This window comes from Salvelinus alpinus, chromosome 6 (genome assembly GCF_045679555.1).
Source record: "Salvelinus alpinus chromosome 6, SLU_Salpinus.1, whole genome shotgun sequence".
NCBI classification, from domain to species: Eukaryota; Metazoa; Chordata; class Actinopteri; order Salmoniformes; family Salmonidae; genus Salvelinus; species Salvelinus alpinus.
In genome coordinates this window covers 7,993,394-8,019,174 of record NC_092091.1, presented here as the reverse complement: position 1 = coordinate 8,019,174, position 25,781 = coordinate 7,993,394, and the positions used below count along the sequence as shown (strand labels likewise).

At 42.7% G+C, this 25,781-nt stretch overlaps 1 protein-coding gene across 3 annotated transcripts; it reads right to left on the bottom strand.

Annotated features, from left to right (window-relative positions):
• Positions 1–6,781: 6,781 nt before the first annotated feature.
• saal1 (serum amyloid A-like 1) lies at positions 6,782–23,903 on the bottom strand. Of its 3 annotated transcripts, none has more exons than XM_071405234.1 (13): positions 23,803–23,903; positions 19,136–19,326; positions 18,027–18,128; positions 14,686–14,769; positions 14,219–14,298; positions 14,010–14,069; positions 11,642–11,757; positions 10,569–10,749; positions 9,650–9,732; positions 9,176–9,367; positions 8,696–8,886; positions 8,372–8,464; positions 6,782–7,534 (listed from the first exon to the last, which is right to left on the bottom strand). In XM_071405234.1, exons 2-13 carry the CDS (start codon positions 19,259–19,261, stop codon positions 7,442–7,444), a joined length of 1,401 nt encoding a protein of 466 aa, XP_071261335.1. In that variant the 5' UTR covers positions 19,262–19,326; positions 23,803–23,903; the 3' UTR covers positions 6,782–7,441. The 3 variants fall into 3 exon arrangements, with proteins under 3 accessions (XP_071261335.1, XP_071261333.1, XP_071261334.1); XM_071405232.1 differs by lacking the exon at positions 23,803–23,903 and adding an exon at positions 19,798–20,034; XM_071405233.1 differs by lacking the exons at positions 6,782–7,534; positions 23,803–23,903 and adding exons at positions 8,063–8,107; positions 19,798–20,004.
• Positions 23,904–25,781: the final 1,878 nt, after the last annotated feature.

Below are 25,781 nucleotides of genomic sequence, written 5' to 3'. Positions count from 1 at the left end.
GCATATTTGTGAATGATAAAAGTAAATTGCACATTTGTCTAAGGAAATATGAGGTGTTTCATTAAATGTTTTGTAAAAGGATAGTTCATTAAATTTCAATATTTTCCTAATGTTCTTGTGCTTCTTTACACCAAAACAAAGGAAAGACATGATATTTTGGTTATTTATAGCAGAGTATGGTATAATTTTAATGGTCCGGCCCACTTGACATCTCCCTAGGCCGTATGTGGCCCACGATGCGAAATGAGTTTGACACCCCTGCTCTAAACAGTGGTGTAAAGTACTTAAGAAGTACTTTCAAGTATTTTTACATATATGTCAACAGTCTTTAGAAACTTGTTTGATGCTTCTACTGTGAAGTGGGGCCGAATGAGAGGGGAATGAGTCAGGGCTCTGGCAGAATGCCAGGAGCTCGTGACGCTCGTTCACGTGAGAGCGAGCTCTGTTGCATTTGCTTTTCTGAAGACAAAGGAATTCTCCAGTTGGAACATTATTGAAGATTTATGTTAAAAACATCCTAAAGATTGATTCTATACTTCGTTTGACATGTTTCTACGGACTGTAATATGACTTTTCGTCTGAACTTTTGCCAAGACCTGTCCGCGCGTCGTGAGTTTAGATTGTGTACTGAACGTGCGAACTAAAACGAGTAATTTGGACATAAATGATGGACTTTATGGAACAAATCAAACATTTATTGTGGAACTGGATTCTGATGAAGATCATCAAAGGTAAGTGAATTTTTATAATGCTATTTCTGACTTATGTTGACTCCAACATGGCGGATATCTCTTTGGGTTGATTTGTCGTCTGAGCGCCGTCCTCAGATTATTGCATGGTTTGCTTTTTCCGTAAAGTTTTTTTGAAATCTGACACAGCGGTTGCATTAAGGAGAAGTATATCTTCATATCTGTGAATAACACTTGTATCTTTTATCAATGTTTATTATGAGTATTTCTGTGATTTGATGTGGCTCTGTGCAAATTCACGGGATGTTTTGGAGGCAAAGCAAAAGTAAACTGAGGTTTTTGGATATAAAAATGACATTCAGAGTTTACAACATGATTTATTCATTTTTGTATGGGTTTCCAAGTTGAATGACCTCATAACTAATATTTGTTGTAACAGTGAAAATTGTTTGCCAACAAATAAATTACTGATTAAGTTAATCAGTAACTTAATCAGTTAATCAGTAACTTAATCAGTAATTTATTTGTTGGCAAACAATTTTCACTGATTAAGCTCAACCTGACAAATTACTTGTCACTTTTTGATTGGCATCAATTAAGGCAAAACATTTTTTAATTAAGATGAGGAAGTAGCCTACACTGTAACTTCCTTCCTTCCTCCGTAGCAGTAGGTTATCGCCACAACGAAGTCATGCATTTGTATGGACCAGGAAGCGTTGGTATCTCTCAGATGACGTCGGGCTGCAACGAGGGGAAAGTTTCATTGTGATCATGTTGACAGGAGATAGAGTGACAGGGAACTCAGGAAATGACTTGAAGGGGCTCTGATTACAGTCAGTTACAAAACACAGCCAGGGGTTCCTTTATTGTGCGCTGCTAGGGCTGTCTGTAGGGCCAGGTGGGTCCACTCAATAGACTAGGGGCTTCGTCCCAAATGAAACCCTACTCCCTATATAGTGCACTACTGTTAACCAGAGCACTACATTGAGAATAGGGTGCCATTTGGGACCCAGAGGAGGAGGAATCCCAGCCGACGGTTTAGAAACAGGTGACAGAACCGGAAGTAGAAATTAATGGCCCCATACCAAATTGGGCATCCTGATCAAAACTGGACAGCATCACCTGCTCATACGGTACATTAGTTATCCTGTTTTAATCTTCTCTTCACTCAATTAGTTATCCTGTTTTAATCTTCTCTTCACTCAATTAGTTATCCTGTTTTAATCTTCTCTTCACTCAATGAGTTATCCTGTTTTAATCTTCTCTTCACTCAATTAGTTATCCTGTTTTAATCTTCTCTTCACTCAATTAGTTATCCTGTTTTAATCTTCTCTTCACTCAATGAGTTATCCTGTTTTAATCTTCTCTTCACTCAATGAGTTATCCTGTTTTAATCTTCTCTTCACTCAATGAGTTATCCTGTATTAATCTTCTCTTCACTCAATTAGTTATCCTGTTTTAATCTTCTCTTCACTCAATGAGTTATCCTGTTTTAATCTTCTCTTCACTCAATTAGTTATCCTGTTTTAATCTTCTCTTCACTCAATTAGTTATCCTGTTTTAATCTTCTCTTCACTCAATTAGTTATCCTGTATTAATCTTCTCTTCACTCAATGAGTTATCCTGTTTTAATCTTCTCTCCACTCAATTAGCCATCCTGTAAAAACCTTCCCTTCACTCATCCTTCAACAGGTATCGTATTCGTCCTTGCTTTCACGCCAATCTATTCTCCAGACATGCCTTCCCGGTGGGCTGTTCATGACATATTCTGTCTGTTTGAGTAGCCTGTTATGAGGTTAAACATGACATTTCATAGGAACGGGTGGAACAGACATAAATAGAAAAACGTAAAGTCAAATCTTGTCTCCAAAATGGCACCCTATTCCCTATATAGTGCACTACTTTTATAAGGTCCTGGTCAAGAGTAGTGCACTATATAGGGAATAGGGTGTCATTTGTGACGTACACTAGATGAACAGCAGGGAGGCATCGTGGGCGGAAGTCAACAGACTGATGATTGACAGCTAGCGTCATCATCATCATTCACCCGTAAAAACCATCATCTTTGGATAGTGTTAGAAATATGTACGCACACAAACGCACACACACACAATAAGTAATTCTGACTAGTATTAGGCTCCTTCCCTCCGTACAGCCATTCAAGCTCCACTGCACCGTGAGTTAGGAGTCAGGTTGTATCAGAGTTCAGCTAGACATGGCAGGCTGGAGATGGACTTGACAGTTAGGCAGGAACCATCTGAGAATCACCCTGAACTGGATGTGACGTGAAACATCCTCTGGCCAATCCCAAGGAAAGAATACCTTGCAACGATTTGGCTGTAAGATTTGGTCGAAAAGGCCAAGTATTAGTGCTCTTCATTTGAAGTCTTAGCAGAACATCGAAAGATCACAACTGTCTATTAAAGAAACAAGACCAGCACTGGTACTCAACAGGATATGTCTAATAACAGGATGTGTCTGATAACAGGATGTGTCTGATAACAGGATGTGTCTAGTAACAGGATGTGTCTGATAACAGGATGTGTCTGATAACAGGATGTGTCTAGTAACAGGATGTGTCTAGTAACAGGATGTGTCTAGTAACAGGATGTGTCTAGTAACAGGATGTGTCTAGTAACAGGATGTGTCTGATAACAGGATGTGTCTGATAACAGGATGTGTCTAGTAACAGGATGTGTCTAGTAACAGGATGTGTCTGATAACAGGATGTGTCTAGTAACAGGATGTGTCTAGTAACAGGATGTGTCTAGTAACAGGATGTGTCTGATAACAGGATGTGTCTAGTAACAGGATGTGTCTAGTAACAGGATGTGTCTGATAACAGGATGTGTCTAGTAACAGGATGTGTCTAGTAACAGGATGTGTCTGATAACAGGATGTGTCTAGTAACAGGATGTGTCTAGTAACAGGATGTGTCTAGTAACAGGATATGTCTAGTAACAGGATGTGTCTGATAACAGGATGTGTCTGATAACAGGATGTGTCTGATAACAGGATGTGTCTAGTAACAGGATGTGTCTAGTAACAGGATGTGTCTAGTAACAGGATGTGTCTAGTAACAGGATGTGTCTGATAACAGGATGTGTCTGATAACAGGATGTGTCTGATAACAGGATATGTCTAGTAAGAGGATGTGTCTGATAACAGGATGTGTCTGATAACGTGATGTCTGATAACAGGATGTGTCTGATAACGTGATGTCTGATAACAGGATGTGTCTGATAACAGGATGTGTCTGATAACAGGATATGTCTAGTAAGAGGATGTGTCTGATAACAGGATGTGTCTGATAACAGGATATGTCTAGTAAGAGGATGTGTCTGATAACAGGATGTGTCTAGTAACAGGATGTGTCCAGTAACAGGATGTGTCTAGTAACAGGATGTCTAATTAAAGCACGAGCTGGCACACAACCAGAGAAAATGATTTAGAGTAGAGGTGCTAACTAACGGTCAATAAACCGTAAGCTACAAAAATAAAGAGATATATATATATATAAACTCCCAGTAATTTATTGGGTAAAACACCAACGTTTTGGCATCACCGTGCCTTCTTCAAGAAGGTTGATGTGTCAACAATCAGCTGCAAGGTATGATCAGTCAGCAGTCCACAAGCTAGGAAAAAGACAATAGACACAAATTATACTTATCACTCCTGGAGATATCAGGAGTCCTCTAACCATAGAATGACATACTAAAAAGGTATGATTAGATAACCGATGCAGAAAAATTGACATTCTTTTCATAGAATTAGGTGTAGGAGTATTGCTTCCGTCCCTCTCCTCGCCCCTACCTGGGCTCGAACCAGGGACCCTCTGCACACAGACAACAGTCACCCACAAAGCATCGTTACCCATCGCGCCACAAAAGCCACGGCCCTTGCAGAGCAAGGGGAACAACTACTTCAGGTCTCCGAGTGAGTGACGTTACCGATTGAAACGCTATTAGCGCGCACCACCGCTAACTAGCTAGCCATTTCACATCGGTTACATAGGCATAATGATTATGCCTCTAGATTATGTGATACATACTTTGTGCCCTCTCTAATATAATGGGTGTATGGCACACCCGAGTTTACCCTTATGAGGAAGCAGGAAGAAATGTTTGGGTTGACCATATGGGCATCATATCAACTCTCTCTTCCCATCACTCTATCCATCTCTTTCTCTTCCCATCACTCTCTCCCTCCCTCTCTCTCTTCCCATCACTCTCTATCCATCTCGCTCCCTCCCTCTCTTCCCATCACTCTCTCCATCTCTCTCTTCCATCTCTTTCTCTCTCTTCCTCCCACACCCTCTCTCTCTTTCACTCCCTCCCACACCCTCTCTCCATCTCTCTCTCGCCATCTCTTTCTCTATCCATCTCTTTCTCTCTCTCTCCCTCCCACACCCTCTCTCTCCATCTCTTTCTCTCCCTCCCACACCCTCTCCTCCACTCAGTAGGCCTATTTCCATTAGAAAGAGTATTCTACATATCAATCCCTTTAAAGCTCTAATTAAAAAGCTGCTATATATTCACTCTGAATCCGTGCTTGCTTTCGTCAGTGAGCTGGAAATACGCAGGTTGTCCCTCTGCTACCCTGTCACAGGTGGGCGAGGGTCCGGGCCTGCATCTGGGAACCAAATTAGTTCATTGTTAGGAGAGGACTAGGGGGTCTTTCATCTGGGGGGTGGGGTTTAGCATCCCAAATAGGACCCTATTCCCCTATGTAGTGCACTACTTTTTGGCCAGAACCCTACGGGATCACGGTCTTAAGTAGTGCACTACATAGGGAATAGTGTTCTATTTGGGAGACAACCTTAGTTGATGCAGTTCTATCGTTATGGAGTGATCGTTATCCCCCCGTGTCGTCATCACCGGCCTCCCACTACTCATATGCTAAGAAAGGAGGACTCAACACAGATACAGAGACTCTCTTTTGGTGATCACTCATCCTCATCGTACCTAGGGCAAAGAAATATTAATTTGACAGCGATTTTGTGCTTGTTTCCTGAAACATAAATATCACATGAAGGGTGTTTTTCCACTCTTTAAAAAAAGAGATTAACTCACACTCATTCCCCACCGCGCTGGGAGCAAAACCAGATTGACAGTAATTCTGTGATTCTTAGAGACATTCATGTTTCCTAAAGCATGAATGGAAAGACGCAAATAGAAAGTAAACTAATAATAGCATGAAATATACATGCACGTCATTAGGTGAAACACCTATTGTATACTAATGCACATATATATATACACACACACACCTGTACACACTCATGTATTGATGTCTAGGCAGCTTTCCATTGACACAGGTTTATTCGACAAGAGATGTCACCCAAAAAATGATTGCGATATTTGTAACGGAAACGGCAGATATAGGAGACATGTTTAAAGGTCGATAACATTTTTATCCGTTCGACAGTGCTGGATTTGACTTTTGTCTAACTTTCTTTATTCAGACAAATGATGGAAATAAATTAAATTATTCAAAATAATTCATAATAAACTATGAAGCTCAACTCCACATTTAATTCCAAATCAAATTTTTCAATTATACACATTTTTCTTTGCAGGATCCAAGTCCCGACTTTCAAGAATGGCTGAATTGTTTCGCCTTGCTTTTCTGGTTGGCTGGATGCCAGTTTCACCATCCAATTATTACAGATTTACAGGAGTGCAAATTTCACCATGGCGATACGTTGGCACATGAGAATTAATAGAATATTGCAAATATTAAATCAAGTTTTTGGATTCTATACATACTGGGATTTGCAGGCTACCGAAGACATGAAACAAATTAGGTTGGAAGGCATACAGGCTGTCGCCAATTTATTAACGAGCAATTTGCCTAAATGGGTGATGGAAATACTTCAACCACTTAATTTTATTAGACATTGTAGGTTTTTGAGAAAAAGTTTATTTTAGTCATTATATTCAGCTGTTTATTAAATTGACAAGACAGTTAAATTGAAACACACCCTAGCAGGAAAATGTCAAATCTATTTTCTATGTGAACTTCCTAAATGCCTACAAAAAAAGTTCATGGAAACATACCTACTGATCGTCCAAATCTGCTGACACAAAATGTTTGAGGGAATATTTAATCTCTTTATTAAAAACAGCAACAAGTTGACTGGGTAAAGAAGGCCATTCAATTATCTGTTATGAGCTGGAAAAAGCTCTCCTTGTCAACAGACTGACAGAAACATGACTGAATTAGGGTTGTAAAATGGTGATAACCCAAAATCACCATGTTTTCCCAGAAATACCGGATGGAGGTTTCCTGGAATCGGGAGGGATTAAGCAGGAAATCCTGATCCGAATCTCAAACCAGGATTTCTGAAAAACCCGGCAACGTGAGGAAAGTTAGCATCATTTTGCAACCCAACGCTGAATAATACAGTAGGCCCACATTGGAACATACAATGTAATGATCCTTTTTAGCCGCATAGGAGATTATGCTCGTTTAAAACATGATATCAAATAAGAATACCATTTTATTTTAAACAAGTTAAACAAACAGACAATTCTGTTTATTTCCTGGAGTAAGACTTTCCATTTTTATAGACCATGATCTAAAAACAAAAACAATAAAAACAGTGGACACTATTTCATGTTTTCTCACAGTACAGTCCAAGTGTATTGGCATTAGTATGCAACCTCTATGTATGCGCAGTGTGGTATTCCATGGCTATAACAGTATCCACCATGGATACCTTAGTCTGGAGAAGGAAGAGGCCAAGTGGATCAGCTTGGGCTGAGGGAGACAGGAAATTCCTTTCTCACTGTGTCTGCCAGCTGGGGATCAGCCTCCGACAACATGAAGACCAGGTGTTGTACCTGTACAGGTAAAGGAAGGCAGAGGTGGAAAAAGTACCCAAATTGTGTCATACTTGAGTAAAAGTAAACGTACCTTAATAGAAAATTACTCAAGTAAATGTGAAAGTCACCCAGTAAAATCATACTTGAGAAAAAGTCTAAAAGTATTTGGTTTTAAATATACTTAAGTATCAAAAGTATAAATCATTTCAAATTGCTTATATTAAGCAAACCAGACCGCAATATTTTCTTATTTTATTTATTTAAGGTTAGCCTGGGGAACACTGCAAACAAAGCATTTGTGTTTATTGAGTCTGCCAGATCAGAGGCAGTAGGGATGTTCTCTTGATAAGTGCGTGACTTGGACCATTTTCCTGTCCTGCTAAGCATTCAAAATGAAACGAGTACTTTTGGGGGGTCAGGGAAAATGTACGGAGTAAAAAGTACATTATTTTACTTAGGAATGTAGTGAAGTAAAGTACAGATACACAAAAAAAAACGACTTAAGTAGTACTTTAAAGTATTTTTTTACTTAAGTACTTTCTACCACCGGCGGAGGGTTAGTTATGACAACCTGAAGACCAGGTGTTGTACCTGTACAGGTGATGTAGGCTTGGTTATGACAACATCTATTCACACCGGGAGGAAGTGTGAGGGAAACCACGTTTCCAGAGAACAAGTGACATCACAGACAAAGACAACAGGTAAACTGGAAACAAACTCTTATTGACCTGATTTAGTATCACAATGATGCCACCACAATGTTCACGATAAACTATCCACTGACATCTATATATAGGAGCCTCTATTTGTCAGTCATGATGGATATTATGTGCGCATTATAAAGGGAGAACTTACGGCAGGGCTGAAGTGGGGGAGCATAGAGCCTACTGCTGACAGACATGTCTTTTCTGTCAGGTAACCTCTCGTCACCAACTCAGACACCGCATCCTAGGGATCACACACAGACACACACAGACACGTCATTGTAAATACGAATTTGTTCTTAACTGACTTGCCTAGTTAAGTAAAAAGTCTAAATAAATAAAATAAATAAATATAGGTTATAAACATACAATATAAAAAAATGTCATATCAACTTATTTTGGTTTAGAGATGAAGTAACATTGTAGGAAATGGTGACTGTTTTTTTTTGATTGACAGTTCCAGCGGCAGCGTTACCTTGGTGAGGTCAGTGATGACGTCAGAGAGGAACTCAGCCGTGGTCTGGATCAGAGCCTGGAGCTGCTCATCCACCTTCTCCTCCTCCTCCTCCTGTCCATCCTTCTTCTCCTTCTGTCCGTGTCCTGAACTGACCTGGTACTCTCTATGGTACTGCAGTACCCTCAACATGGTCCCAACTAGAGGCAACACTGGAGAACAGAGAACAGACCGTTCAGATACTTTGGGATGATTCGGAACATGAAAAAAAACAACAACAAAAAAACATTAATTTTGCCATATGTTTTCACTTTCAGGTTACAGTGACTTCCATTGGTTTTGGTTAGAAAAAAACGATCAGTTAGTGAAAGAAGAATAAATTAAATGACGCTCACGTCTGGTGATTAAGCAGTAACAACATTAGAAACATCTCTTGTCTCACGGTACAAGACAGAGAGAGACGGTGTCAGAGACTAAAGTGAAATCCAGGGGGTCTCTTACGTGTGTCTGCTTTGCTGTGCTCTGCTTCCCGGTCCTGACACGCATACAGGACTGACAGAACAGCCAGCGCATGGACCAGTAAGCTCTTCTGTTCCTGTAGTACTAACGGAGGGTCGTCTGGCTGACACAGGTCCTCACACACTACCTCACACAGGAAGGTCCATAGAGCCTGGCCTGTCCCACCTGCAACAGCTGGAGACGAGGGACTGAGTTATATTTCATGTCTACTTAGTCAACTTTACTTGCTATGAGTAATGAATACAGTGGAAATCTTACTAACTTCAGCTCTCAGGATAAAAAAACAGCTAGATAGAAATATATTAACATACTAGCGTACTAGATATACCAAGAGGGAGAAGTCATTTAAAAGAGAGAAGTTCCTGTAATTTATGGATTTTTTCCCAACCAGTCACAATAGCTGTCAAAACATTTATTGAATACATAAAAGCAGCCATTTTGTACAACACGTCTCACCCAGTGTCTGAATCCCATGATGGATAGTGGTGAGGAGCTGGAGGGCATGCAGGTACACCTCTAAACCCTCTGGACTCTCTGACCTGTGGAAACACGTGGATAGACCCTCATAAACTCTCTGGAACTCTCTGACCTGTGGAAACACGTGGATAGCCCCTCATAAACCCTCTGGACTCTCTGACCTGTGGAAACACGTGGATAGCCCCTCATAAACCCTCTGGACTCTCTGACCTGTGGAAACACGTGGATAGCCCCTCATAAACCCTCTGGAACTCTCTGACCTGTGGAAACACGTGGATAGCCCCTCATAAACCCTCTGGAACTCTCTGACCTGTGGAAACACGTGGATAGCCCCTCATAAACCCTCTGGACTCTCTGACCTGTGGAAACACGTGGATAGCCCCTCATAAACCCTCTGGAACTCTCTGACCTGTGGAAACACGTGGATAGCCCCTCATAAACCCTCTGGAACTCTCTGACCTGTGGAAACACGTGGATAGCCCCTCATAAACCCTCTGGAACTCTCTGACCTGTGGAAACACGTGGATAGCCCCTCATAAACCCTCTGACCTGTGGAAACACGTGGATAGCCCCTCATAAACCCTCTGGAACTCTCTGACCTGTGGAAACACGTGGATAGCCCCTCATAAACCCTCTGACCTGTGGAAACACGTGGATAGCCCCCTAATAAACCCTCTGGAACTCTCTGACCTGTGGAAACACGTGGATAACCCCTCATGTTGCTTGTCATATCAGAATGACGCCACCCAGTGGCAGGTCTGCTGAAATCATGATGTCATGCTGTTACAAGCTTGCTCTTACTGATACCTCCATCAAAGCGGTTCTAACAGAGAGCTGTATTTACCAATACCTGCTAAGATAATATTATTATAATATCAGCAGAAACAAACGTCTTTACCGTAGCTGCTTGGCAGCCTCGAGGAGCGAGGAGGCCACGTCCAGACGCCTCTCCCCCTCCTCCTCCTCTTCCTTGTCTTCATCACTGGGCTGAGATCCAGCTGTGACCCAGGTCTTCATCAACTCTTCATCCAAGTCAAACAGCTTGTCAACCAGCTCCCCCACCTTCACCAGCAGGTCCACTACACACACACACACACACACACACACACACACACACACACAGTGAATGAAAAGTAAACAGTGGGTTTCACTCAGTTTCATCAAATATATATATATATCTTCCTGGATGGCTCGGTATTGTCTGGTCTTCAGGGGGCATCGAGAGTCTTCCTGGATGGCTCGGTATTGTCTGGTCTTCAGGGGGCATCGAGAGTCTTCCTGGATGGCTCGGTATTGTCTGGTCTTCAGGGGGCATCGAGAGTCTTCCTGGATGGCTCGGTATTGTCTGGTCTTCAGGGGGCATCGAGAGTCTTCCTGGATGGCTCGGTATTGTCTGCCTCGAAGCGAGCATAGAATGTGTTAAGCCTGTCTGGGACGGAGGCTTCGGTGGGCACCAGACAGCTGGATGCGCCTTTTGTAGTCTGTGATAGCCTGTAGTCCTTGCCACAGGCGACGCAAGTCTGAGTTGTCGAATATCAATTCAAGTTTGAGTCTGTATTGTCTTTTTGCGCCCCTAATGGATTTGCAGAGCTCGTACGTGCTTGCCTTGCATGGCGTTGTGTGCCACAGTCACCGGGGTTCGTTCTGCTGACATAGAATGCTGCAGAACGGGGCTCTCAGCATAGTACGGACTCCTCCATTCATCCAGAGATTTTGGTGGGGGTATGTCTGATTGTTATTGTGGGTACAACATAATGAACACATTTCCTAATGAAGCCGGTGACTGACGATGTATATTCCTCATTGTTGATAGATGAGTCCCTGGGTGGATGAATCTTTGAACATATTCTAAATCAATATTCTCAATATACTCACATTTGTGTAAGTTACATTTGACAAATGATTCCCATTAGATTTGGAAAGAAAACATCTTTCATCACATTGAGTTGTTGTAACATATGAAGGACCTACTGTTGGTGGAGCTGCACATGATGAAGCAGAGGCTGGAACACACAGAGGTGTGCTGCCGTACTCTCTCTAGCCACAGACAAGACACATCGTTCTGGGACACACAGGTCAGCAGCAGTCTGGACAAAAAGACATTCAGCCCCAATCAACAAATAATAACAACAATAACAAAATATCAACAAAACGCAGTCTAAAAGCAATAGAAGACTTTGACAAGACCTGGGCCCGATTTCCCGATAGTCATGGAACTTAGGCATACGAGTGTTAAGACAATGCATCGCTCCGACAACGGACGAAAATATAACACGCGTTTGCAAAAAACACCACGCAGAAAAAAAAAGAACGTTGGCTAGGTGTGTCGTTGGAGCATGTGTCGAATACTGATAGGATGGAACGAAAAGGGGGCTCCCGAGTGGCGCAGCAGTCTAAGGCACTGCATCTCAGTGCTAGAGGCGTCACTACAGACACCCTGGTTCAAATCCAGGCTGTATCACAACCCGCCGTGATTGGGAGTCAGATAGGGCGGCGCACAATTGGAAAAGCGTCTTCTGGGTTTGGCTACGGTGTAGGCCGTCATTGTAAATAAGAATCTGTTCTGAACTGACTTGCCTAGTTAAATAAAGGATACATTTTTTTTTAAAGGCAGCACTGCTCTCAGATCAGCCTTCTCCATTCAAATCTGACCTTAACATTAGAAGTATTCCACAATACCGACGACAGATCAGCTCATATTACCACCTATAGCTGAAAATATTGTGGCTGCTTATTATAATGCTTAGTCCTACTCTATAATAAACACACGAAATCACAGATCTGGCACATCATCGCACACGTTGTAACACATCATGAAATATATTGAGGACCCCCAAAAAATTACAGACAATGTAGCCTACAATTAGCAAAAATAGAACTCAATTGGACTGAACATGTAATGAATTTCAATATGATTCAACTCTATAGGACTATGTAGGCAAATTGATGTGGTTCTGTACTTGAGTTCTTCTTGTCTATTAAATATTCTGTATATTGTGTCATGTTTTGTGTTGACCCCAGGAAGAGTATCTGATGGTTTCTCAACAGCTACTGTGGATCCTATTACAAACACCAACAAATACCTATAGGATTAATGTGTATATATATATATATATACACTGCTCAAAAAAATAAAGGGAACACTTAAACATCACAATGTAACTCCAAGTCAATCACACTTCTGTGAAATCAAACTGTCCACTTAGGAAGCAAAACTGATTGACAATAAATTTCACATGCTGTTGTGCAATTTCACATTTGTGGCCTGCTGGAGGTCATTTTGCAGGGCTCTGGCAGTGCTCCACCTGCTCCTCCTTGCACAAAGGCGGAGGTAGCGGTCCTGCCGCTGGGTTGTTGCCCTCCTACGGCCTCCTCCACTTCTCCTGATGTACTGGCTTGTCTCCTGGTAGCGCCTCCATGCTCTGGACACTACGCTGACAGACACAGCAAACCTTCTTGCCACAGCTCGCATTGATGTGCCATCCTGGATGAACTGCACTACCTGAGCCACTTGTGTGGGTTGTAGACTCCGTCTCATGCTACCACTAGAGTGAAAGCACCGCCAGCATTCAAAAGTGACCAAAACATCAGCCAGGAAGCATAGGAACTGAGAAGTGGTGTGTGGTCACCACCTGCAGAACCATTCCTTTTTTGGGGGTGTCTTACTAATTGCCTATAATTTCCACCTTTTGTCTATTCCATTTGCACAACAGCATGTGAAATTTATTGTCAATCAGTGTTGCTTCCTAAGTGGACAGTTTGATTTCACAGAAGTGTGATTGACTTGGAGTTACATTGTGTTGTTTAAGTGTTCCCTTTATTTTTTTGAGCAGTGTATATATATTTTGTATATAGTCATCTCGGTTTTCATTTGAAAGCATGTTTTTATCCTTTGTTTGTTTCTAACAATTGCAAAGACATCGGGAAACTTTTGTAGTCAACTTCATTCCCAAGTTATCAGCGGTCACAGAGAGACAGATAAACATCTTGATCCTATGTTTAGCGGAGATCTTGTGTGTATAAAGTGAGGTGGAAGGGCCCAAACAAATATTCTAATGTCGCTCTTAGCTGTTGTACGAGTGGTCACAAGCAGTTGGCAAATAACGAACGCCTCGATGGTTTTGAGAAACAGCTCGGAGATTTAACGACGCTCCTACGAAGGTTCTAATGATGAAATGACCCTTAAGATGCTTTAGGGAAACCAGTCTCAGTTAATTTGCGTAGAGTTAAATCTCTCTCCAAAAAAAAAAAAGTATATACAGCATTGTGCTTCTTCCTCTTATTTGAGCTACGACAACAGACAATGAAGGATTTTCTAGCCTTTTCAGGGTATTCTCACCTGCATGTCTCCAGCAGTGTAGGGGGATCAGTGTCTCCAAGAAGGAGCAACAGCACCACCCTGTGGAGAGAAACAGAATTACCCCAGAGAAACAGTTAACATCCACCATGAGTTGGAACGGTGCTGGTACATATCAGAGCCAACACAGTACTGTTCAGGTTGTCATGACAGTGTGAAAAGGGTTTTAGTAAATGGCCATCTCCACCTACCCTAGGTCGTTGTTCTGGCTGAGGGTCAGACAAGTGTCAGGGAAGCAGGCTATGTTACCCAGGATCCCCACACATATCTCCTGGGAAGAGGGGACAAGGGAAAACATCAATAAGACACCATGGCAACATGATGTTGTGCCAATTTAAAATGTTGCGGGTGCAATTGGGGGAAACATAATATTAATTTATATTATTATTAATATTATTATTAATATTGCATTTCAAAGACTAGACGATGGACTGATTAAGCAATATGGCCCAATGGGGTGTGTGTGTGATATATGGCCAATACACCATCGTATACCACAAACCCCCGAGGTGTCTTATTGCTTTGTCATACCCGTGGTATACGGTCTGATATACCACGGCTGCCAGCCAAATCAGAATTCAGGGGGTCGAACCACCCAGTTTTATAATGGAGTATAACACACATGATGTAAACTAGAAGACTAAAACAGTTCACTCACAGTGAGACGAGGGCATCGAGACTTAGCGATCACTCCCAGGAGGATATCTGCAGCTTTGAACTCCTGTAAGAAACCAGCCACATCCTACAGGAGAGACAGGAAGACAGGGTCATATTAATCCACATCCTACAGAGAGACAGGAAGACGGGGTCATATTAACCCATCAAATTTCACATTACTCTGAAAAACACCAAAAGAAAAATGCCCAGGGTCCCTGCTCATCTGCGTGAACGTGCCTTAGGCATGCTGCAAGGAGGCATGAGGACTGCAGATGTGACCAGGGCAATAAATTGCAATGTCCGTACTGTGAGACGCCTAAGACAGTGTTACAGGGAGACAGGACGGACAGTTGATCGTCCTCGCAGTGGCAGACCACGTGTAACAACACCTGCACAGGATCGGTACATCCGAACATCACACCTGCGGGACAGGTACAGGATGGCAACAACAACTGCCCGAGTTACACCAGGAACGCACAATCCCTCCATCAGTGCTCAGACTGTCCTCAATAGGCTGAGAGAGGCTGAACTGAGGGCTTGTAGGCCTGTTGTAAGGCAGGTCCTCACCAGACCTCACCGGCAACAACGTCGCCTATGGGCACAAACCCACCGTCGCTGGACCAGACAGGACTGGCAAAAAGTGCTCTTCACTGATGAGTCGCGGTTTTGTCTCAACAGGGGTGATGGTCGGAATTGCATTTATCGTTGAAGGAATGAGCGTTACACCGAGGCCTGTACTCTGGAGCGGGATCGATTTGGAGGTGGAGGGTCTGTCATGGTCTGGGGCGGTGTGTCACAGCATCATCAGACTGAGCTTGTTGTCATTGCAGGCAATCTCAACGCTGTGCGTTACAGGGAAGACATCCTCCTCCCTCATGTGGTACCCTTCCTGCAGGCTCATCCTGACATGACCCTCCAGCATGACAATGCCACCAGCCATACTGCTCGTTCTGTGCGTGATTTCCTGAAAGACAGGAATGTCAGTGTTCTGCCATGGCCAGCGAAGAGCCCGGATCTCAATCCCATTGAGCACGTCTGGGACCTGTTGGATCGGAGGGTGAGGGCTAGGGCAATTCCCCCCAGAAATGTCTGGGAACTTGCAGATGCCTTGTTGGAAGAGTGGGGTAACATCTCACAGCAGGAACTGGCAAATCTGGGTCAGTCCATGAGGAGGAGATGCACTGCAGTACTTAATGCAGCTGGTGGCCACACCAGATACTGACTGTTACTTTTGATTTTGACCCCCCCCCCTCCCCCCCTTTGTTCAGGGACACATTACTCAATTTCTGTTAGTCACATGTCTGTGGAACTTCTTCAGTTTATGTCACAGTTGTTGAATCTTGTTATGTTCATACAAATATTTACACGTTAAGTTTGCTGAAAATAAACGCAGTTGACAGTGAGAGGGCGTTTTATTAGAGTCATGCCCCGACAAATTGAGGCTGTACTGAGATCAAAAAGGGGGGTTCAACTCAATATTAGGACGGTGTTCCTAATGTTTTGTACACACACACACACACACAATAGATATTTACTGTACGCATGTAAAGTGCATTTGGAAAGTATTCAGACCGTTCACTCTTTCCACATTTTGTTACGTTACAGCCGTATTCTAAAATGGATTAAATACATTTTCCCCTCATCAATCTACACACAATACCCCATAATGACATCACAATACCCCATAATGACATCACAATACGCCATAATGACAAAGTGAAAACAGGTATTTAGACATTTTTGCAAAAAAACTTATTTACATAAGTATTCAGACTCTTTGCTATGAGACTCGAAATTGAGCTCAGGTGCATCCTGTTTCCATTGGTCATCCTTGGACTTCACCTGTGGTAAATTCAACTGATTGGACATGATTTGGAAAGGCACACACCTGTCTATATAAGGTCCCACAGCAGGTCAGAGCAAAAACCAAGCCATTAGGTCGAAGGAATTTTCCGTAGATCTCCGAGACAGGATTGTGTCGAGGCACAGATCTGGGGAAGGGTACCTAAACATTTCTTCAGCATTGAAGGTCCCTGAGAACACAGTGGTCTCCATCATTCTTAAATGGAAGACGTTTGGAAGCACCAAGACTCCTCCTAGAGCTGACCACCCGGCCAAACTGAGCAATTGGGGAAGAAGGGCCCTGGTCAGGGAGGTGACCAAGAACCTGATGGTCACTCTGACAGAGCTCCAGAGTTCCTCTGTGGATACGGGAGAACCTTCCAGAAGGACAACCATCTCTGCAGCACTCCACGAATCAGGCCTTTAAGGTAAAGTGGACAGACAGAAACCACTCCTCAGTAAAAGGCACATGACAGCCCGCTTGGAGTTTGCAAAAAGGCACCTAAAGGACTCTCAGACCATGAGAAACAAGATTATCTGGTTTAATGAAACCAAGATTGAACCCTTTGGCCTGAATACCAAGTGGCACGTCTGGAGGAAACCTGGAACCATCCCTATGGTGAAGCATGGTGGTGGCAGCATCAAGCTGTGGGGAAGTTTTTCAACGGCAGGGATTGGGAGACTAGTCAGGATCGAGGGACAGATGAACGGAGCAAAGTACAGAGAGATCCTTGATGAAAACATGCTCCAGAGCACTCAGGACCTCAGACTTAGGCAAAGGTTCACTTTCCCACAGGACAACTACCCTAAGCACACAGCCAAGACAACGCAGGAGTGGCTTCGGGACAAGTCTCTGAATGTCCTTGAGTGGCCCAGCCAGAGCCCGGACTTGAACCCGATCGAACATCTCTGGAGAGCAGCGACGCTCCCCATCCAACCTGACAGAGCTTGAGAGGATCTGCAGAGAAGAATGGGAGAAACTCCCCAAACACAGATGTGCCACGCTTGTAGCATCATACCCAAGAAGACACGAGGCTGATCACAGCCAAAGGTGCTTCAACTAAGTACTCAGTAAAGGGTCTGAATACTTATGTAAAATGTAATATATCAGTTTTAATTTGTAATAAATTAACAAAAATGTCTAAACCTGTTTTTGCTTTGTCATTATGGGGGATTGTGTGCAGATTGAGGTAAAAAAACGATGTAATCAATTTTAGAATGAGGTTGTAACATAACAAAATGTGGAAATATTCAAGGGGTCTGAATACTTTCTGAAGACACTGTATCTATTACAGATGCAAAGAGACCTGCAAGAGAGAGACTATTTGCACATTGTTGCACTGTACATAGCCAACAATATAACATTATTTTGAAACTTTTGTGAGTGTAATGTTTACTGTTCATTTCTGATTGTTTATTTCACTTGCTTTGGCAATAACATGTTTCCCATGCCAATAAAGCCCTTTTAAATTGAAAAGAAAGAGAGAGACAGACACATACCTTATCCATGGCCATGTCCCAGATCTTACACAGCTCATCCTCATCTTCCTCAGGTAGCTGCATCTGGGCATCAGAGTCTCCCGTGTTCTGTTCCGACACAATCTGAAGGAACATAACAACAACAACGATGATCAACGATGCATTATGAGCACAAGATGACAAAATGTGTTCTGCATATTAACAGTAAAATGTACAAGATGGAAGAGCACTTTCTGTAATGAGCAACAACAAGAAAAATAGTGCTGGACGATGGATAATGCATTAGATGGTGGAAAACGCATCGTCGCCATAACGGTTTTTAGACTTCAATAGCCTAGATGAGTTGTGTCATGAGTCATGAAGGTATACCTAATGTACTTCTGTTGGTATTTGATCAGCAACAAGTAATACTGTATTGCAACAATGTACCAGTTACCTTCCTGAATCACAACCAGTTACCTTCCTGAATCATAACCAGTTACCTTCCTGAATCACAACCAGTTACCTTCCTGAATCATAACCAGTTACCTTCCTGAATCACAACCAGTTACCTTCCTGAATCATAACCAGTTACCTTCCTGAATCACAACCAGTTACCTTCCTGAATCATAACCAGTTACCTTCCTGAATCACAACCAGTTACCTTCCTGAATCATAACCAGTTACCTTCCTGAATCACAACCAGTTACCTTCCTGAATCATAACCAGTTACCTTCCTGAATCATAACCAGTTACCTTCCTGAATCACAACCAGTTACCTTCCTGAATCACAACCAGTTACCTTCCTGAATCATAACCAGTTACCTTCCTGAATCATAACCAGTTACCTTCCTGAATCACAACCAGTTACCTTCCTGAATCACAACCAGTTACCTTCCTGAATCACAACCAGTTACCTTCCTGAATCATAACCAGTTACCTTCCTGAATCATAACCAGTTACCTTCCTGAATCATAACCAGTTACCTTCCTGAATCATAACCAGTTACCTTCCTGAATCATAACCAGTTACCTTCCTGAATCATAACCAGTTACCTTCCTGAATCACAACCAGTTACCTTCCTGAATCACAACCAGTTACCTTCCTGAATCACAACCGGCTACCTTCCTGAATCATAACCGGTTACCTACCTGAATCAGACGGGTCAAGGTGCTGAACAGCCAGTGTTTGCTATAAACTGTCTCCCCTATAGCATCCACTTTTTCCCCGCCCTGCTCCCCCTCTCTGTCCGGGGGTGGTGAGGGGTTACGGTCCATGACAGGAGAGTTCGCCGGGGAGGATGACCGGATGCTGGAGTTGTCGTCATCCACGCTGTGGTTCTCTAAACAGAAACATAATAAGGTAAGGTAAGACGCACAATGCTGGCTGCTACCTCTGGAGGTGTGCAGGGCCAGGTTCAGTGCGTAAAACGTTCTCGAACATTGCAGATATACATATTTTTTTCCTGCCATGTCATTGTCAGAGATGGAGGTCTGTTTTTATCTAGGTAATTTCTATCTGAACGTTCCAAAACGTCGCGTCCTGCTGAATGCGCCCCAGGATAGGGTAAGGACGGCTTCACAGGGGGAAGCTAGCTACCTAGCTACATTTCGCCGGTCGATGTTGGCTAGTAAATGTTCCTGGAATGTTAGCCAAGACAGAAGATCAAGGCTATCAAAGCCTTAAAAATATAATGACCTAGCCTTTGCAAGCTAGCCATGTTAGCTGCTCAGACCGGCTCGTTTCAATAGCTCTATTAACGTTAGTGTCCCTGTGCACATTACAACAAAGCCATCAATTTCCTTGAGCTCACCCATGAATGATGACTGTCGTTCCTCGAGTATAATGATGGGTTTATATCACTGTGTTATCCAGAAACGTATGTTCACTTTAGTCGAGTTGCTTGCTAACCAAAACAAACATTGCTAGTCACCGCTAATGTTTTCAAATGAGCCTCCAACGCAATAGAAGGAACGCGCATGCGTGTGAAGGGTATCATACCACAGAGTTTCTAAGCCCAGAGGCACAACATCGCGAGATTTCCGGGAACGCTTGTGAAACAGACCATGCCGGGATTGAGGAGTCAATGAGAGAATTGAAAAAAGCCTTCCTTCGATAACACCGACAGTGTTCCTGCGGTTTGGTACACCAGAAGTACATTAATTTCCAATCAAACGCTGCGTATGCATAGACGGCTTGACAGAAATGGTAGTAGAAGGTGAATGTTGAACTTTCGTTGTACAGATATCCAGATGATTAACGGTTAAATAAAAATAAAATGATGCTGCGTACCAAAATCATGACAGCTGTGATGGAAACAGGAATTTCGGTAACATTTTGTAAATACCAACAGATAATTTGTTAGTTTGACATGGTGGGAACTTTTTGTGTCGGTCAAATTAATTATGCGAGAAATGGCGGTGGAAACGCCTTTATGCTCAAATATTGATATAATAACTATCATCAAAGTAAACTTGGAGTCACTCCGATGACATGGTGTGTGGTCCTCCGCCTACAACTCGAGAAACCATGCAGTTTATTACGCTTTGATCACACCGAAAGTGTTTTGCATCTTGGTACACCAGAATTACATTCATTTGCAGTGAAGGCGTATGCCTTGCAGCGTTGTATTGCAGAGTCAGTTGCATTATGTACGATGTGGTGCATACGTTGGATTTATCGAACGTATGCGTCAAACTGTATGTGTAGACGGCTTGACAGAAACTGTAGCGGAAGGTGAATGTTGAATTTTTGTTGCGTACACATCCAGACGATGCTGCGTACTATTTTGCGTATTCGCTGTCGGTGTATTCGAAGCATTAGGCTACAGGTTAAATAAATGATGAACTTCACAGTGAAAGGAGTTTGATGCTCTTTTCCAATAAATGCAGAGGGTCTTATTCAGGTGACATCTTTTTTCAAACAGAAATGTGCATCCTGCTGCACAAACTCCAAACAGTTCTGGGACACTGTAAAGTCCATGGAGAATAAGAGCACCTCCTCCCAGCTGACCACTGCACTGAGGCTAGGAAACACTGTCACCACCGATAAATCCACGATAATTGAGAATTTCAATAAGCATTTTTTCTATGGGTGGCCATGCTTTCCACCTGGCCACCCCTACCCATGTCAACAGCCCTGCACCCCCCACAGAAACTTGCCCAAGCCGCCCCCATTTCTCCTTCACCTAAATCCAGATAGCTAGATAACAAAGTCTGGACCCCTACAAATCAGCCGGGCTTGACAATCTGGACCCTCTCTTTCTAAAATTATCTGCCGAAATTGTTGCAACCCCTATTACTAGCCTGTTCAACCTCTTTCGTATCGTCTGAGATCCCAAAAGATTGGAAAGCTGCCGCGGTCATCCCCCTCTTCAAAGGGGGAGACACCCTAAACCCAAATTGTTATAGACCTATATCTATCCTGCCCTGCCTTTCTAAGGTCTTCGAAAGCCAAGTGAACAAACAGATTACCAACCATTTCGAATCCCACCATACCTTCTCCGCTATGCAATCTGGTTTCTGCCATCGATAAAAGACAGTACTGTGCAGCCGTCTTCATCGACCTGGCCAAGGCTTTCGACTCTGTCAATCACCACATTCTTATCGGCAGACCCAATAGCCTTGGTTTCTCAAATGACTGCCTTGCCTGGTTCACCAACTACTTCTCAGACAGAGTTCAGTGTGTCAAATCGGAGGGCCTGTTGTGCAGACCTCTAGCAGTCTCTATAGGGGTGCCCACAGGTTTCAATTCTCTGGCAGACTCTTTTCTCTGTATATATCAATGATGTCGCTCTTGCTGCTGGTGATTCTCTGATCCACCTCTATGCAGACGACACCATTCTGTATACCTCTGGCCCTTCTTTGGACACTGTGTTAACTAACCTCCAAACGAGCTTCAATGCCATACAACTCTCCTTCCGTGGCCTCCAACTGCTCTTAAATGCAAGTAAAACTAAATGCATGCTCCTCAATGGATCGCTACCAGCACCTGCGCGCCCTTCCAGCATCACTACTCTGGACGGGTCTGACTTAGAATATGTGAACATCTACAAATACCTAGGTGTCTGGTTAGACTGTAAACTCTCCTTCCAGACTCACATTAAGCATCTCCAATCCTAAATTAAATCTAGAATCGGCTTCCTATTTCGCAACAAAGCATCCTCCACTCATGTTGTCAAACATACCCTCGTAAAACTGACTATCCTACTGATCCTTGACTTCGGCGATGTCATTTACAAAATAGCTTCCATCACTCTACTCAGCAAACTGGATGCAGTCTATCACAGTGCCATCTGTTTTGTCACCAAAGCCCCATATACTACCCACCACTGCGACCTGTATGCTCTCGTTGGCTGGCCCTCGCTTCATATTCGTCACCAAACCCACTGGCTCCAGGTCATCTATAAGTCTTTGATAGGTAAAGCCCCGCCTTATCTCAGCTCACTGGTCACCATAGCAGCACCCACCCATAGCACCTGCTCCAGCAGGTATATTTCACTGGTCACCCCCAAAGCCAATTCCTACTTTGGCCACCTTTCCTTCCAGTTCTCTGCTACCAATGACTGGAACTAACTGCAAAAATCACTGAAGCTGGAGACTCATATTTTCCTCACTAACTTTAAGCACCAGCTGTCAGAGCAGCTAACAGATCACTGCACCTGTACATAGCCCATCTGTAAATAGCCCATCCAACTACTTCATCACCATACTGTTATTTATTTTTGCTCCTTTGCACCCCAGTATTTCTACTTGCACATTCATCTTCTGCACATCTATCACTCCAGTCTCTATCACTCCAGTGTTTAATTGCTAAATTGTAATTATTTCACCACTATGGCCTATTTATTGCCTTACCTCCCTTATCTTACCTCATTTGCACACACTGTATATATACTTTTTTTTCTATTGCGTTATTGACTGTACGTTTTGTTTATTCCATGTGTAACTCTATGTTGTTGTTTGTGTCACACTACTTTGCTTTATCTTGACCAGGTCGCAGTTGTAAATGAGAACTTGTTCTCAACTAGCATACCTGGTTAAATAAAGGTGAAATAAAATAAAATACCCAGCCTTAAGTCTACATCAGCACCACCTTGTCAGAAAGTCCTGGGGAGAGCCCTGATTGTATATCTCTAAACGTTTTTCTAGTTAATTTTTAAATAAACATGGTGCTTGACTGCCGTTTGACAAATACAAGTATTCTGGCTCATGTCCATAATAGTTTCATCATGTAGACTGGTTTACCCTCAGAGCCTGCCAGCACTGTATCTACAAGCTGTTGGCAAAAGCGCATGTGCAAAGACCAGAGTTGGCACATTTGCTTTTTAACGCAACAGTTTGGGACAAAACTATCGGTAGAGTTGGAAACACATTGAACATTCTATTTTTATTCGGTACACACAATTTAATTTTGTGTGCACTGTCATCACGCACTGATTTTTACTGCAACAAGTCCGTCTGGTGGAAACACACGACTGGTGGGAAAATGTGCATATTCTCTTTATGCCGATTTTAGAATATTCACTTGAAAATCTGTCTCCAATTAGATGGAAACCTAGCTATGCATGAGCTTAGCTAGCCAACCTCGCCATGGGGCCCCCAAGTGGCGCAGTGGTCTAAGTCACTGCATCTCAGTGCTAGAGGCGTCACTACAGATCCTGGTTCGATTCCAGGCTGTATCACAACCGGATGTGGTTGTGTCGTCCGGGTTAGCCTTTGGCCGGGGTAGGCCGTCATTGTAAAATAAGAATTTGTTCTTAACTGACTTGCCTAGTTAAAGAAAAAATTGAATAAAACATTTAAATGACATCGCTTACAAGTGTGATGGGGTACTTCTATTGGAGAAGCAGCTCTAGCCGGTCTTCGTACTGTACTGTCGTTGGAATTCGCAAAAAAAACAGTATGCAAAGGTTTAGATGACGCTGTGCTATACGTGCCCAAATTGATGACGTATGCAGGGCTGACAACTTTTGAAGAAAGCTTGGAAGTGAGATTTCCTATGTGAGTTTCATTGCTCCCTGGCACAACCCCTAGATGGGAGGAAAATGTTACTGTTTTAAAGCTCATTTCCTATGTGAATTTCATTGCTCCCTGGCACAATCCCTAGATGGGAGGAAAATGTTACTGTTTTAAAGCTCATTTCCTATGTGAATTTCATTGCTCCCTGGCACAATCCCTAGATGGGAGGAAAATGTTACTGTTTTAAAGCTCATTTCCTATGTGAATTTCATTGCTCCCTGGCACAATCCCTAGATGGGAGGAAAATGTTACTGTTTTAAAGCTCATTTCCTATGTGAATTTCATTGCTCCCTGGCACAATCCCTAGATGGGAGGAAAATGTTACTGTTTTAAAGCTCATTTCCTGCAATTTTACATATTTTGACATGACTTAGGGCTATTACCAGGGTGGAAAATAAAATTAATAAAAACCACAAGTCAGGTGTATTCAGGATGCTTTGAACATTAAATGAACACTCACAATTTGACGACTTTGTTACTTTGAAATTTTTTGGGGGGGGATGAAATTTAAAGTATGCTAATATTTATTTTAGGTGCTTTGACATTTTACTCAGACAGTTCAGTCAAAAGGGAGAAACAGTGGTGGAGCTTGGAAGCAGGGATTGATCCCTGTACTCAGGTGGAAAGTATGTGGGTCGCGTTGGCTCTGCACCGGAAATACTAATATTAATGGTTGACGGCAGTGGGTAACCAAATCATAGATTGTAGTCTCCTTGTCCATAGACTTCTTTCAAGGTAGAAACATTTTAGTATTTTGTAATTTGGGTGAACTCTCTTTAAAATAGGTCTGGAAGAAAATCCTGCTTGCTCTCCAGGAGTGTTGACCACCCCTGATCTATGTTTCTCAAGTGCTGGGTGTTGGAAAATGCGTTGACGGCTTGACTGAAATGGCAGCAGAAGGTAAATGTTAGAACTTTTGTTGCACACATATCGAGATGATGCTGTGTACCATTTTGCGCAAAATCCCTAAATGTGTGATCGAGGGGTAACAAGGTCAATTTGATGTGCGAGTCGTGAACATCATCCGTGGACTCTGCGGTTTGCCTGTAAAATAAAAGTCCCCCATAATGCCCATGGAAACTGATGCAAACGGATAGCAATAGTGGAATCATGCCACAATTGGACTATATAATACTAAACAAGGTTGGAATGTTATATAAATTCAACAAAATACAATAATAGTTAATTTGACATAAAAAAAAAAAAAAAAATTGAAATCACACTGTGGATGTAGTGTATTAGAATTCAGAATTACATTGAGGGCAAACTTATATGCACTGTACAGCCTTACCTCTGGATCTTGGGTTAATGAAATGGGGTATCAACCTACACATTCACAATTCTGAAGAGTTCCCAGAAATATTAGCGTCTTTGCTCTTTTTGTGGAACTTTAACTGGTTGAAATCACCTCACTATTCTGCCTATTTTGTGTCTTGAACATTCATATTGAAATGTCCAGGTTTAAAACAAAATTAAATAAGGAAGATCAGCTTTAATATTGCAGATAGATTTTGGTTTCCATCAATGTAATTGTCTGCATCATTTTCAATCCCCATATATATTTTTTGTAAATAATGTGGCGTACATCAGCAAGGGGACACTCGTCAATGCCTGGTTACAGACGGAGTCTACATCACGAGGCGATTGCTCCCTCTGCTGGACGTGCCAGGTCTCGACGGGCTCTCCGGCCAGGACTAATTAGGGCTGATTGTGGTTGGTGAGTAGTCAAAGGACTGATGATTGCTCAACAGCTGAACGAGTCGCATAAAGCTGCCAC